The following is a 16,491-nucleotide window of genomic DNA, read 5'->3' as shown; positions in this document are numbered from 1 at the left end:
TCAGAGGACTGGCAAGGAGGTTTTTATTTCCAGACAATTTACACGCAATAAATGATCATGATCGACGCTACGACCAAGAAAGCACAACAGGTCCTATACTTTCTCATGATGTGGAGATGCTGGTGTTGGACTGGGGTGAGCACAGACAATTCACACCTCTTTAACCTGGGATTACCCCTCTCACTGGATCTGTAAAGACTTAATTACCTGAAAATGCATGCATTCAAAGTATCGTCTTGCATCTTTGACTTTGTTTATATATATGTTTTTGGAACTACCTCTTCATTCACCTGAGGAAGGAGCAGTGCTCCGAAAGCTAGTGATTTGAAACAAACCTGTTGGACTTTAACCTGGTGTTGTAAGACTTCTTACTGTGCTCGCCCCAGTCCAATTAGAGTACCTATCTACCGGCGCCAATCAGATGGGCATCGCGCCGGCCCAAAGGTGCGGAATGCTCCGCATCTTTGGGGGCCGAGCCCCAACATTGAGGGGCTAGGCCGGCTGGCGGAAATGGCGTTTGTTGCCCCGCCAGCTGGCGGAAATGGCGTTTGTTGCCCCGCCAGCTGGCGGAAATGGCGTTTGGTGACCCGCCAGCTGGCGCGGAAATGCGGCGCATGCACGGGAGCGTCAGTGGCCGCCGACAGTTTCCCGTGCATGCGCAGTGGGGAGAGTCTCTTCCGCCTCCGCCATGGTGGAGGCCGTGGCGGAGGCGGAAGGGAAAGAGTGCCCCCACGGCACAGGCCCGCCCGCGGATCGGTGGGCCCCAATCGCGGGCCAGGCCACCGTGGGGGCACCCCCCGGGGTCAGATCGCCCCGCGTCCCCCCCCCCCAGGACCCCGCCCACGCCGCCTGGTCCCGCCGGTAAATACCAGCTTTGATTTACGCCGGCGGGACAGGCAGTTTCTGGGCGGGACTTCGGCCCATCCGGGCCGGAGAATTGAGCGGGGGGTCCCGCCAACCGGTGCGGCCCGATTCCCGCCCCCGCCCAATCTCCGGTACCGGAGATTGGGTGGGGGCGGGGGCAGGATTCACGGGGGCCAACGGCCATTCTCCGACCCGGCGGGGGGTCGGAGAATGACGCCCATGATATCTGAGATGCTCTGCCAGAACCCCCTCAAGCTTTGGACATGCCAAGAACATATGGACATGATTCACAAGCCCCCTTGCACACCGTATACACCTATCCTCCTCCTTTTCAAAGAACCGGCTCACCCTCGCAACCGTCATGTGGGCCATATGCACCACTTAAATTGGATGAGGCTTAATCTCACACACGACGAGGATACATTCACCATCCGCAAGGCTTCCTTCCACAGCCCGGCCCTCAGCTCTCCTCCCTTTGCGCCTAACCTCTTCCACTGGAGTGCTCTCCCTCTACATCTGCTCTCCATAAATATCTGCCACTCTCCCCTCCCCAATGTCGGCAGTGTCAGCCTCCTCCCCCTCTTCAAAAAAAATATAGTCACATTCCTAAAAAAGGACATGGGAACAAAGATGGGGAGGTTCAAGAACAGGAACTTGGGCAGCACCGTTGTGTCTGCATGCGCCCTGCCAATGACAAAGGCAATACATCCTAGGGGCAGCACGGTAGCATTGTGGATAGCACAATCGCTTAACAGCTTCAGGGTCCCAGGTTCGAGTCCGGCTTGGGTCACTGTCTGTGTGGAGTCTGCACATCCTCCCCGTGTGTGCGTGGGTTTCTTCCGGGTGCTCCGGTTTCCTCCCACAGTCCAAAGATGTGCAGGTTAGGTGGATTGGCCATGATAAATTGCCCTCAGTGTCCAAAATTGCCCTTAGTGTTGGGTGGGGTTACTGGGTTATGGGGATAGGGTGGAGGTGTTGACCTTGGGTAGGGTGCTCTTTCCAAGAGCCGGTGCAGACTCGATGGGCCGAATGGCCTCCTTCTGCACTGTAAATTCTATGATATCTATGATCCAACGTCTTGAAGTTCGATTTCATACCCTCCATCAGTCACGCCAAATTCAATTTATGCTGCTGGACCCAGCTCTGTGCCACCTGTATCCCGAGATACCGATGTCTACCACCCGAACGGCAACTCCCCTAGCCTCCTCGCCTGCCCTCTGGAATTACTCAGGAACACCTTGCTTTTCCCCATGTTCAATTTCTACCCAGCAAAACTGCCAAATTCCCTCAGGATCTCCTAAATCCTATTGACACTCTCCACTGGGTCCAGGATATCTCAGAAGATCATCTGCATAACAGCAAAACCCTATGCTCGACCCCTCCCTGCTCGATCCCTCTTCAACCCCTCTCCAATCCTGGACACCCTGAGCACCATTGTCAACAGCTCTATCGCCAGAGCAAAAAGCAGCGGGAAGGGCGAGCACCTTTGCCTCATTCCCCATTATAGCTCAAATTACTCTGAACTTGTTCTGTTCGTCCGGACACTAGCCAACGATGCCCTGTACAGCAGCCACATCCAGACTACGAATTCCTGCCCAAACCTGAACCTGAACCATCTCCAACAAATACACCCATTTGACCCATCACAAGCCTTTTCAGCGTCCATTGTCATCACCACTTCTACCTCCTGTCCCTTTGAGGGCATCATAACAAAATTGAGCAATCTGCACCCTTTCACAAACCCCGTTTGGTGCTTACTGTCACCCCTGGCACACTATCCGCGATCCCTTCGCTAACAACTTCGCAACCACATTTAACAGTGAAATCAGGTGGTACTGCTCCGCGTCCTCATCCTTCACTAAAATCAATGAAATGGATGCCTGCGACAATGTGAGGGAAGCATCCCCCTAAGCGTCAACTCATACATCCCCACCCGTAGGGGCCCCAGCTCCGTACCAAACTTTGAGAACTCAGCTGGAAACCCATCCGGCCCCGGACCCTTCTCCACCTGCATCGAACCTACACAGTCCATCACCTCCCTCAGCCCAATCGCGGCCCCTAATCCCTGCAGCTTCTCCTCCTCCACCCTCGGGAACTCCAGCCCATCCTAGAACCGCCTCATACCCTCCTCCGAGGCGGAGACTCTGACTCATACAACCTTCTGAAAAAGGTCTCAAATACCCCATTCACTCCCTCCGGGTTCGACATCACTTTGCCTCTGTCGTCACTGACTCTTCTAATCTCCCTCATCGCTGCTTGCTTCCTCTGTTGGTGCACCAACATCTTTTTTCCCATACTCACATACTGTCCCTCTGACCCTCCACAATCGCCCTACCGCCTTTCCCATGGACACCAACCCAAACTCCATCTGCAACCTTTGTCTCTTCTTTAATAGCCCCTCCTCTGGCACAACCGAGTACCTCCGGTCCTCCCTCAAAATCTCATCCACTAGCCTTGCACGCTCCTCTCATTCCATCATCCAGCTGTGCGCCCAAACCAAGATGAATTCATCCCTTATTATGGCCTTAAGTGCGTCCCGCAGCATGGAGGCTCTGACCTTCCCGTGTTGTTTAGCTCTACATAGCTTCAAATGGCCACATTCACCCTCTATAATCCTACATCCAATCTCCACTGCGGCTGCTGAGCCTCCCCGTGCCTCCCTCAAATCCACCCAGTGTGGTGCGTGGTCAGAGACCACGATCGCCAAATACTCTGAATTGGCTACACCCACCAACAGCGCCTTATCCATTACAAAAAAGTAAATTTGGGAGTACACCCAGTGCACATGCGAAAAGTACGAGAACTCCTTCGACTCCGGTCTCCCAAAATGCCACGAGTCTGCTCCGCCCCACAATATGGTCCATGAACCCTCTTAATTTTTCGACTTATCTGGATAGGCACATGAACAGACGGGGTATAAAAGGATATGGTGGTTGGTCTAGATAGGACACGTGATCGGCGCAGGCCTGGAGGGCCGAAGGGCCTGTTCCTGCGCTATATTGTTCTTGTTTCTTTGTAACTCCCTCGCCATAGTCAAAGCCTTCAAAGACCTGGGACCAACCGGTGCAGCCTCAGATCCAGAACCGCGTTAAAATCGCCCCTCCATTATCAGCTGGTGCGTGTCCAGGTCTGGAATCTTCCCTAATACCCGCCGCAAGAAATCCGTGGGCATCAGCAGAATCACAGGCACCCCTCAAGCTACGTAGAGCTAAACAACACGGGAAGGTCATGTCCAACCTCGAGTGGAACACATGCCCCACCCAACACTTCCTCAGCTTTGTCTGATCTCCCAGCTTCAGGTGTGCCTCCTGAAGAAACACGACATACGCCTTCAAATTCCTCAAGTGTGCAAAAACATACAACTGTTTATCTGGCCCATTCAACCCCCGCACATTCCATGTAATCAACCGGGTCAGAGAGGCAATAAGAAACTACAGAGAGTCGTGAGCACAGCCCAGTCTATCATGCGAGCCCGCCTCCCATCCATTGACTCTATCTACACCTTCTGCTGCCTTGGGAAAGCGGGCAGCATATTCAAAGACGGCTCTCTCCCACCCAGGTTATTCTCTCTACCAACCTCTTCCATCGGGTAGAAGATACAAAAGTTTGAGAACACGCGCCAATAGATTCAAAAACAGCTCCTTCCCTGCTGTCCAGATTCCTGAATGGCCCTCTTAGAGTCTGAACTGATCTTATAGACTGAACTGACCTTTCCACGCATGGGGCGCGATTCTCCGACCACCCACCGGATCAGAGAATCGGCGGGGGCTGGCGTGAATCCTGCCCCGGCCGTGACCCGAATTCTCCGCTAACAGAGATTCGGCGGGGCGGGAATCGCGCCATGCCGGTTGGCGGGGGCAGGAATTGTGCCGCGCCAGTCGGCGGGCCCACCCCCGGCGATTCTCCGGCCCGCGATGGGCTGAAGTCCCGCCGCTGTCAACCCTCTCCCGCCGCCGTGGATTAAACCACCTTTTGAACGGCAGGACAAGGTGGCGCGGGCAGGCTCCTGGGTCCTGGGGAGGGGGGGGGGGGGATCTGGCCCCGGGGGGTGCCCCCACGGTGGCCTGGCCCGCGATCAGGGCCCACTGATCCGCGGGCGGGCCTGTGCCGTGGGGGCACTCCTTTTCTTTCACCTTTGCTATGGTCTTCACTATGGCGGAGGCGGAAGACACCCCCTCCCCTGCGCATGTGCGGGGATGACATCAGCAGCCGCTGACGCTCCCGCGCATGCGTCGCCCGGCGAAGACCTTTCGGCGCCGGCTGGTGTGGCGCCAAAGGCCTTTCCCGCCAGCCGGCAGAGCGGAAACCACCCCAGCCCCTCAAGGTGAGGGCATGGCTCCTAAAGGGGCGGAGACATCCGCACCTTTGGGGCGGCCTGACGCCGGAGTGGTTCCCGCCACTCCATTACGCCGGAACCCCCCGCCCCGCCGGGTAGGGGAGAATCCCGCCCATGGTCTCTATAGTTGTAGCACTATATCCCATATACTTCACCCACTGTCTATGGTTATGTATTTTCATCATTTATCCTCATATATTTATGTTCTATGTTTTCATGCCTAGACTGTACAGAAAACAATACTTTACACTGTACCTCAGTACATGTGACCATAAATGTAAATCTAATTCTTGGTAACCATCTTATATTGATGGTGTCTAACTTTGCTCTTCCCTACAAGTGACAACAGTCACTATGTCTACTCTATTGGAGCCTTTAATAATTTTGTGTAAACCACAAGATCCCTTCACAGCAACTGACAATATTTACCTTGTTGTCAAAACCTTCTAGTTTCCCAACCAGTCCTCTCCTAACCAGTCTGTAGGATTAAAAGTGAAGCCTCACAGTCAATGAGCGTCATTTTGTACCAACACCATCATTCATGCTTGCTTTCTCTATTCTTGTATCTACTCGGCTGCACAGTTTTGTCCACTTGCTCGTCCTTCCACGGCAATTTGCATGGGTGCTGGATTGTTGCTGAGAGTCCTATTCCAACTACAGCACAATAGTTCAAACGAATTCACGGGGACCTGACACTTTAAATTAAAATAAACACCATTGGTATGTAGATCAGTTTTTCGCAGACACATATGATGTTAAAAATTTATCACTCTTCATTCATAAAAACATGCATTTATAGTGTTTTAAACTTCGTAAAATGTCCTAGTCTCAGAATAAAGGGTCAATAATTTCAGACTGCAATAAAAAGAAATTATTTCACTCAAAGGGTCGTGAATCTTTGGGATTCTTGACCCCAGAGGGCTGTGGATGTTGTGTGGTTGAATAATTTGAAGGCTGGGATGGACAAATTTTTCACCTTTCACGAACCAAGGGATATATTTATGGGCACTATATGGGGAGTGGGTAGGCTGCTGGAGTTGAAACCCATGGTCAAACATGATTGTATTGAATGGTGGAGTAAGTTGCCAGGCCATATGGTTTAATCCTGCTTCCATGTCTTCTGAGAACTTCAGAGTATAGAGTCAAGATAGCTGATAGCATGGCCAACAACACTGGAACAGTTAATATTGGGAATGTACAACCAAAATTGAAGGAGGTCAGAGATCTCGGAGGACTGCAGACTGGTGGAGGTTGCAGAGTTAGCGGCAAGGCCATGGAGAGGTTTGAAAATAAGGGAGGTAAAATCGAGGTATTGGAGGACTACACGTAATGCGAGTATGGGAACTTCAGCTCTGCTCATCTTTTAACATAGTTTTTCATCCATGTGCACATTTCTTCTATGTCTTTTCTTGGTTTACATAGTTTTTATTATGTTCCGAGATTGGTTGGTCAGTGTTTTGACACTTTTGTGTCGCGAGAAAATGCTTAAATCCTCGATGATCCATGGTGGATGGAAGGAGTTGGGGTGGGGCCTTACCTTCAGTGACACAACTACTTTTGGAAGGTTTCCTACCCCAAGGGTGGGATGCATACCAACAGATGATGGCTGCTTAGTGACATTAATCCATCTGAATGTCTCGGCTCTGTGGTACAGGTCGTCAATGCCCAATTTCAAGAGTTGTGAGGTGTTTCTATGGAGGCACTTGCTGCAGAAAGAGCACAGTCGATGGAGCACATTTAACCCTGTCTTCGAAGCCAGAGGTGGGATTGGCCTCCCGATCCCATGTCCAGTGTTGTCATGTTCGAGATATTGGTCGAGGGGCTGGAGATGGCTGAGCTGGCCGCGTCATCCACCCCATGTTGGAGTTTAGGTTGTGGGCAGCCTGAGTTCAAGTGAGACGGCATGTTGGACGCAATGAGGTTTTGTGCTTCGATCGTTGGAATCTGTGGAAGATCCTGAAGATTGCTCACTGTTTTTCATCTTGCTTTATCCTTGATTCTACTTTCTTGGTTCGCCGGTGGAGAAGTCATTATCCTGATATTGGCTTTGCATCTTAATTGGTCTCCTGGACTTTGCTCCCTGATAATTGTTGTCTGTTGATGTTGTCAATATATTTACTTGCTGATGACCTGCACCATTGGTTATCCCAATCTAATAAGTTTGTATCATGTTATGTTGAATGTTGTGTTCTGGATATGCACACAGTCTCTTTATTCTAATGTATGCTTGGTGAGAAGATGAGCAGAGCCACAGCGGGATAAGGGGTGGAGGGGTTGGTAGGATCAGGTCTTTCCTCACTATGTTCGAGGAAGATCCCCCCAATGTGAGTTAGTTTCTTTTTTTTGTTTTGCACCTTTACTTTTTCAGGCCCAGGCAGACGGTGTGTATTCCTGTTGAGGACTGGGATTTGTGGGGCTCCACTTTGGGGACAAGTCAATCATTTCTTCCTCTTTGACTGCTGGGTGTGATGGTTCTCCTGAGTTTCTATTTGGTGATGGTGCTGGATTAGGACAAGCTCGGCTCTGAGATCAGTGGTCAGAATCATGTTGCTCCTTGGATAGATGTATCCTTTTCTGCGGGAGACCTTGGGTTAGATTTGTAGCTTGCTGGTGGCTGATCTTTCCCTCATCATCCTGTAGTTATGTCATGGTTGCCTGTTCTGGACTGGGCCTGGAGAACAGTTGAATTTGTGTTGTGAGTGTTAGTCAATTTCTCCTTTAGCTCTGGGATTCTCGGGATATTGTTTTCTTCCTTGTGTCATTTTGTTTTGTAGCTATAGGTACGATGTAGGTCTTTGATATTGCCTCTGTCTCGTTCTGACGCAGACAGGTCCTGTATCCATAAAAGTGAATATTTGGGGATCTCATCCTTGATTTATTCGGTATTACTTGTTCCCATTCTTGCACTGACTATTGTTGTGTGCTGTACCTGTTGTACATTGTTACCTATGGCTATCCTTTTTGTTTTATGTTTTTTTTAATGCGATTTTTGTAAAAATTGAAATCTCCACTAAAATCTCCACATTTTTAAAAATTGAGCTATTCCAGTGTCGACATCGAAATCTTGCCCAAATACCTCTGAGAATCAAATTGCTGTGGCTAGCATTTGGAACTTTAACTGGGTCACTCAGTTAATTGTGCAGCCGCCACTGAGACTCACGCAATGACCAATCTTTTTCCTCTGTCTGGCCTTCAGCCCTGTAGGCCACGTATATCCTAAACATTCAATCATATGGGAATAAGGTTTCAAAGATGGTTTGGGCATTGAAGCTGTCAGTATGGTGGGGTGTAATAAGTGCTTCCGGAAGATGATTAGTCTTTCTTTCATGTCTCTGGATGAAGGAGAATTGGATATTGAAAAGGAGAATTGTATTTGAAAAGTTCAACATAAAATCTGAATGAAGAGCTGAAGTACCTCACCCAACTCAGTGGAATAGACTTGCATCTTTATTGTGTGGTAATTTGGCAGGACAATCAACAGCCTGTTGGAGAATGTAGCTAATTTTCCTTCTATCTCATTGAACTCAACGGAATGGAAATTGGAAATCCGGTGGACTTTATAAAGGGTGGATGATCTGTTCTGCTCAATTCACATTACTGTTCAAGTGGTGAAACTGAAACATTTTTTGAAGCCTTTACTATATGGACTCCATTATCTGAATTTGTACACACCCAATCAGTCTCATTGCAAGCTCAATGAAGAATTAGAAAAATGTTCTGCTTTCTTGATGTCAAGGGAGGTCACTCTCGCCTCACCTCTTGAATTCAGCTCTTTTGTCTATGTTTGGACCAAGGCTGTAATGAAGTTAGGAACTAAGTTGCCCTGGCGAAACCCAAACTGAGTGTTTGTGAGAAAGCTATTGCTGAGTAAATGTGGCTTGATTGTTGATTACCCCCTCCATCAATTTCTGATGATCGAAAGCAGGCTGCTGGGGCACTAATTGGCCTGGTTAAATTTGTGCTGCTTTTTGTAAGGAACTAAGTTCCTGTAGCCCAAGAGAGGGAAAGCAAGGATATTTAGGTAGTGGGATATGATTGTTTTCCCTCATCTACAATATTCAAGAGCTCGGTGATCAATGACTTTAGTTTCAGTGTCATTCCAATGTGCTGCCTTATTATGGATTTAAATTTTGAAACTCATAGGCCCTGCCTAGCATGTCACCCCATGGCAGGTGCAGTGGACCATTTAAATTGCCAATTACTTTGTTGGAATCATAATATTCCAATGGGCGGGCGGGGCCTCAAACTCCTGGCCACAGATTCAGTACAACTGAAAATCCAAAACTTTGTCGCCATGATTTGAATGGCATTCCTGATTCTGTATTATGCATTGCCTTGATAAGTAGAGATCAAAATAGTTCACTTATTTCCTGTCTGTTTTATTTTTTATTGCAGAGCAAATCATAGAAAAAGATGAAGGTCCATACTATACACATCTTGGCTCTGGACCCACTGTGGCAGCAATTCGAGACACAATGGAAGAAAGGTATGTTAACAACAAATTTCTATTCTTTTTGGAAATGGGCATGATGAAAAATTCCAGAGTAGAAACAAGGTTTACAGATAACTCAAATAAGCAAATGATATTAGGTATAGTATCATTCAGAAATAGTTACTATCAGATGGGACAAATCTGAGGTAGTGTAAGATGAGTTTGCAGTGCATGCATGAAAATACACAAAGCATGGTAAATAATGTTGATGAGGTGCAGGCACAAGTCACCACATGAGCTTATGATGTAATCAAAATAAGGGATCTGGCTCAAAAAGGGAAGGATAAAGGAGGGGATGGTATCATTGATCAAATAATCTACACTAGCCCTGGAGAGTATATGCAGTCAAGGGCAAAAGACAAAGGACAATTTGAGGAAAGATGTAGTGGCATTGGAGGCAGTTCAGAGGAGGTTCACTAAATTGATTCCAGAGATGAGGGGTTTGTCGTATGAGGAGAGATTGAACAGTTTAGGCTATACTTTCTAGATTTTAGAAGAATGAGGGGAGATCTAATTGAGGTATACAAGATGCTAAAAGGTATGGATGAAGTAGATGTGGAGTTGATGCTTCCTCTTGTGGGGCATTCTAAAACGAGATGTCACAGTCTTAGAATAAGAGGCAGCAAATTTAAAACAGATTTGAGGAGAAACTACTTCTCCCAAAGGGTTGTGAATCTGTGGAACTCGCTACCACAGAGTGCGATGGATACAGGGACAGTGAATAAATTTAAGGAGGAGTTAAGCAGATTTTTAATTGGAGGGGACGGCATGTGGCACAGTGGAACTGCAGCGCTGAGGACCCAGGTTCGAATCCTGGCTCTGGGTCACTGTCCGTGTGGAGTTTGCACATTCTCCCCATGTCTGTGTGGGTTTAACCCCACAACCCAAAGATGTGCAGGTTAGGTGGATTGGCCATGCTAAAATGACATTTAATTGGGAGAAAAAAAATTGGGTACTGTAAAAAAAAAAAATTTTTAAAGACAGATTTTTCATTGGTAATGGGTTGAAGGGTTATGGAGAATGGGCAGGACGGTGGAGTTGAGGCCAGGATGGGATCAGCCATGATCACATTGAGATCTAAATTGGAGGTTAAATGGCTAAATTGCCTACTCCCGCTCCTAGGTCAAGTGTTCCAGGGAGGAGATGCTCTGGCTGATTTCGCATTCCAGCTCTTGGACTGTAACATTGGAGGTAGCAGATGAGGAACATATTAGACTCGATGGGCTGAATGGCCTAATTCTGCTCCTATATCTCATGAACTTATTGTAATATCATCAAATTATAAAATAATTATGGGAAAGAACAAAGTGCAAACAAAAGTAAGAATATTTAACTGGATGAGTGCCAATTCAGGTGTGTTGATGAAGGATCTGACCCACAACGATTAAATCTAAAATTGGGAGCTAAAAGTCCAATTAAACAATGGTAGGCCTTCAAATACGAGAAGGTTCATACACAGAGATTATATATTACCATGAGGGGAAAAGGAAAGACATCCTCACATCGTATCTCCCATCAATCCCCATTCCTGCACTTTATCCCTCATCAATCCCAAACCACGCATTGTATCTTACATGAATCGCCAGTTCCACTCTTTATCCCACATTCTTCCCCTTCCCACTCTGATCCCACATCAATCCCTGTTCCCGCACTCTATCCTACATCAATCCCAATCCCCACTGTATCCCACATCAGTCGCCATTCCCACTCTGTATCCCACATCCTCCCATTCCCGCATTGAGTCCCACATCAATCGCAATCCCCACACTGTATCCCACACCTTCCCATTCCTGTTCTGAATCACACATCAATCACAATCGACACACTGTGTCGCACATCAATCCCAATCCCCACACTGTATCCTACATCAATCCCCATTCCCAGTCTGTATACCAGATCTTTCCCATTCCCGCACTGTATCTCACATCAATAACAATCCTCACATCGTATTCCACATCTATCCTAATTCATACACTCTCTCCTACATCATTCCATTCCCACTCTGTGTCTCACACCAATCCCCATCCCCCACTGTATCCCACATCATCATAGATATCATAGAATTTACAGTGCAGAAGGAGGCCATTCGGCCCAATGAGTCTGCACCGGCTCTTGGAAAGAGCACCCCACCCATGGTCATCACCTTCACCCTATCCCCACAACCCAGCAACCTCACCCAACACCAAGGGCAATTTTGGACACCAAGGGCAATTGATCATGGCCAATCCACCTAACCTGCACATCTTTGGACTGTGGGAGGAAACCGGAGCACCCGGAGGAAACCCACGCACACACGGGGAGGATGTGCAGACTCCGCACAGACAGTGACCCAAGCCGGAATCGAACCTGGGACCCTGGAGCTGTGAAGCAATTGTGCTATCCACAATGCTACCGTGCTGCCCCTTCCACAGCCCTGCACTGTATTCCACAACAATTCCCATTTCCACTCTGTACCCCACATCAATCATCATCCCCACATTATTTCACATTTCCACAATCTATCCCAAAGCAACCCGCTTCGCCAGCAGCGCACCCACGCCCGTGGGTTTCCGAAGGCATGGATGGCCACAATCGAAATCCCATTGACCGGCTGCCAGAATGAAGGATCCCACCGCCGCCGCGCCCGTTTTCCAGTGCAGCGTGCCCCCGCCGGCACTGATGCCTTCCTGTCCGTGTGGAGTTTGCACATTATTCTACCCGTGTCCCACAACCCCCAAAAATTTGCAGGATAGCTGGATTGGCCACGCGAAATTGCCTCTTAATTGGAAAAAAAAAGAATTGGGTACTCTAAGTTTTTTTTGAAAAGAAATTTGGTATTTATAGCTCAAGTAATAGTGTACAAAAGTAGGGAAGTGTTGCTGCAAATGTACAAGACATTGGTGAGACCGCACCTGGAGTATTGTGTACAGTTTTGGTCCACTTATTTGAGGAGGGATGAGGTTGTATTGGAGGCAGTTCAGAGCCGGTTCACCAGATTGATTTCAGAGATGAGAGGCGGGATTCTCTCAGCCCAGGCCGGGCCGGAGAATCGCCGGGACGGGTGCAAATCGCGCGATGCCGCCCCGACGGTGGTCCGCCGATTCTCCGGAGAATCGGAGCCATTGGGTGCAGCCCCCCGGCGATTCTCAGCCTGGGATGGGCTGAGCCGCCGCGCAAAAATTCCGAGTCCCGCTGGCGCCGTCCACGCTTGCTCTTACCCGGCGGTACCTCGGCATACATGCATCTGGGGGAAGCCAGGTGTGTGGGGGGGTCTGCCCCGTGGGGGGGGTAACTCCGCTGTGGCCTGGCCCACGATTGGGGCCTACTGATCAGCGGGCCGGCCTCTCGGGCTGGGGGCGTCTTTTGTTCCACGCCGGCCAGTAGCCCTACGCCATGTTGCGTCGAGGCCGGCGCAGTGAAAGGAGCCACTGCGCATGCACTGACCCGCCGCGCCCATCTGACGCCAGGATCGGCAGCTAGAGCGGCGTGGGTTGCTCCAGTGCCGTGCTGACCCTCTGTAGGGGTCAGAATCGCTGCTCCTGAGGCCATATTGATGCCGTCGAGAAATGCGACAGCGTTTACGACGGCGTCAACACTTAGCCTCATGATCAGAAAATCCCACCCGAGGGGTTTGTCTTATAAAGACAGATTGAGCAGTTTAAGTCTATACTCTCTCGAGTTTAGAAGAATGAGAGGAGATCTAAGATGATAAAAGGTATTGACAAAGTAGACGTGAAATGGATGGGGCAATCTAGAACGAGAGGTCACAGTTTTAGGATAATGGGAGCAGATGTAAAACAGAGATGAGGAGAAATTACTTCTCCCAAAGTTCTGTGAATCTGTAGAATTTACTACCCCAGTGTCCGGTGGATGCTGGGACATTGAATAAATTTAAGGAGGAGATAGACCAATATTTAATTATTAATAGGTTGAAGGAGGACAGCATGGTGGCGCAGTGGTTAGCACTGCTGCCTACGGCACTGAGGACTCGGGTTCGATCTCCACAAGGTCTATGTGGTGGTCACTCCTACCAATGCATCTGTGACAGATAGATTGGTGAGGGCAGGGTCAAGACTTCCGTCATGTTGTTTCCTTAACAACCTGCTGCAAACCCAATCTAGCAGCTATGTCCTTTAGGGCTCAGTCAGTAGTGGTACTACCATGCCCCTATGGGGCAGGATTCGGCCTGTCTCCCAGCCTCTCGGTGGCAAGAAGTGTTCTCTGACAGAGGGATTCTCTGCCCCTGTCGCAAATTCCCATTGAAGCCACCCCATGATGCAGATGGAGTTGTGCTGTTGGGAGGGACCAGAGAATCCTGCTGCCAGCAAATGGCTGCAGAATTCCAGCCTTGCTGATGGACGTTGAAGAACATTCTGTGCCCTCTCTCCCTCAGGCGAAGGGTGTTCAACATGAAAGGAGTGCTTTTAATCAGCTGAGGGGCAGGCATGGATCGCAGTAGGTGATAATCGACAGATTTCCTTACCCATGTTGACCTGATTCTATGGAACTTCCTGGGATCCAGAGTCAATGTCAAGGATGCCCAAAGCAACTCCCTCCCCACTGTAAACACTGTGCTTCAACCACAGGTGGTGCCTTGTGGGTATAATCTGTGAGTGTGACAATGTCAAGCTGTGGCTTGACTAATTTGTGGGACAGCTGTCCAGGAGCCCCCAGATGTTAGCAAGGAGGAATTTGCAGTATTTTCTTTTTAATTAAGGGAAAATTTAGCGTGGCCAATCCACCTACCCTGCACATCTTTGGGGTGTGGGGGCGAAACCCATTCCCACACGGGGAGAATGTGCAAACTCCACACAGACAGTGACCCAGAACCGGGATCGAACCTGGGACCTCGGTGCCGTGAGGCAGCAATGCTAACCACTGCGCCACCGTGCTGCCCTTGAATTTGCAGTGTTAACAAGTTGGGTGTGCCATTGTTGTTTCCGGTGCATAGGCTGATGTCGGGTGATCGATTTTGTTTCATTCCTTAATGGCTTTTTTGGTAGTGGTTTGATGTAACTTAGTGGCCTGCTATGCTATTTCAAAGGGCATTTGAAAGTCATTGCTGTGGGTCTGGAGTCACATGGAGACCAGGTAAGGACAGCAAATTTCCCTGAAGGTCTTTAGTGATGAGTTTTCACAATTATTAAAATGGTTGCATGGTAACCATTGCTCTAATTCCACCAGCTGCCCAGCTGGGATTTGAACTTGTCTCTCCAGAGCACTAGCGTGGATCATTGGATTGCTAGTCCAGTGACATTACCACTGCACCACCACCTCCCCTATGCATTGATAAGATAGAGTTCTCCCAAGAACCAATAAGCAGCAGGAAACCCTTACCCAGAATTATCTGAGACATTAGGGAATGGTGGTAAAAATTGGCATACAATTGTGCCCATTTGTCTGGTGCAACAATGACATTTAACAGTTAAGGCCCAAGTCCAATGTACACATATATTTGGTCCACTGCTAAATTGCATCAGGAGTGCTCAAATTATGATTTATGTACTTTTGAAATGTTACTGTGAGAAGCAGGAATACTCCTCTTGCTGTCTCCACAGTATCCCACCTGCTTGCTCCTACATTCTTTGGCCTTACCTATGAGTCGCTGATGGCAAAACAACGTTCCTGGTATCCATTTTATTCAACCAGTCAAATTGCCTGTGGAGATATGACAAACGCTTGCAAGCTTACCCAGTCAATCTTAATGAGGCCCTGGCTCACTGGTTCAGATGTATCATATTGCAGCCTTCGCACCTGAAACTGTGACAATAGCTTTCTATTCAAGTATCTCTTTCCTGAAGTTTCTCGTAAGCATTCACACCTGATATCGGGTTGAAGTCTTGCTTAGGCGCTGCCTCTACTCAGAAGTTGGAGTTGGCGGGGGGGGGAGGTGGAATACTGGTTTAATTGACAGTACATTTTCTATGTTCTGCCCGTGTCCCACTTCTGATTAAATTCTGGATAGGGAAACAATCTTAATGAAAAAGCCAGCTTTGGCTTAGGCACTGGTCAGGCTTCTGGAAAATAAGATTGGTCAAATGAAATAAATGTCTGATAAGAAGGTTGGTCAGCATTTTTTATTGTTCCATTCCTTATTTACAGTAGGGGCTGATTACACTGTAAGAAGGGAAGGTTTGCTGGAACAGCCAAACTTTCACCCACTCAGGAAATTAAAGCTACCTAATAATTTGCTTTTGGCCTGATCTCACTGAAGTGTTCTTATTTCAAAATCTTGTTAAAATACAAGTGAGGCCACATGGAAGGATCACAACATTAATTTAATTCAACAGGTCGTTTCATCATTACACCCCACATTTGTGTTATTATGTGCCAAATATTGGATAGCGAAACTAAACGCCTGATCCTACAAAACAAGGGTTTTATAGCATGATTGATGATGCTAACTGAAGAAAATATCCAAGAAGGACCCAAAATTTCAGGGCATTGAGATTAAATTTGGAGAAACGTGATCATGTGGTATTGCATAACAGCTAACTTGAAGGGATATGTTTCAAAGAAATTAATGTTTGAAAACCTTCTTCACAAAACACCTTTGTCACATGAAAAGGAGACGTTTCAAATTCCCTTTTTGCATTTGTTTAGAAACAGACAAAAAACAACTTTACCAAACATTTTTTCCAAGCCCTTAAAAGTAAAAAATGTCATGTAATGAACGGTTACTGCCTTATCATCATGTAAGGTGATGTCCCCTTTAAGACCGGGCTTGGAACCCTGGGGACTCCGCCTCTGGCTCCGCCCATCTGTGAGCCATATATAAAGGGCTGCCTCATGGGCTGTGTAGCAGTCAGCACTTGTCTCA

General features: G+C 48.2%; 1 protein-coding gene across 5 annotated transcripts in view; it reads left to right on the top strand.

The window, feature by feature from the left end:
- Positions 1 to 16,491, top strand: part of LOC140396939 (methylcytosine dioxygenase tet3-like) — a 532,260-nt gene that overhangs the window by 422,017 nt on the left and 93,752 nt on the right. For all 5 annotated transcript variants that reach the window (XM_072485882.1, XM_072485885.1, XM_072485884.1 and 2 more), the window contains one exon: positions 9,596 to 9,686. In XM_072485882.1, the coding sequence (XP_072341983.1) occupies positions 9,596 to 9,686 (91 nt within the window). The remainder of the gene's footprint in view (positions 1 to 9,595; positions 9,687 to 16,491) is intronic.

Source organism: Scyliorhinus torazame, chromosome 20 (genome assembly GCF_047496885.1).
Source record: "Scyliorhinus torazame isolate Kashiwa2021f chromosome 20, sScyTor2.1, whole genome shotgun sequence".
Lineage (NCBI taxonomy): Eukaryota > Metazoa > Chordata > Chondrichthyes > Carcharhiniformes > Scyliorhinidae > Scyliorhinus > Scyliorhinus torazame.
Note: the sequence above shows the minus strand (reverse complement) of the source record. Positions and strands in the feature narration are given on the sequence as shown.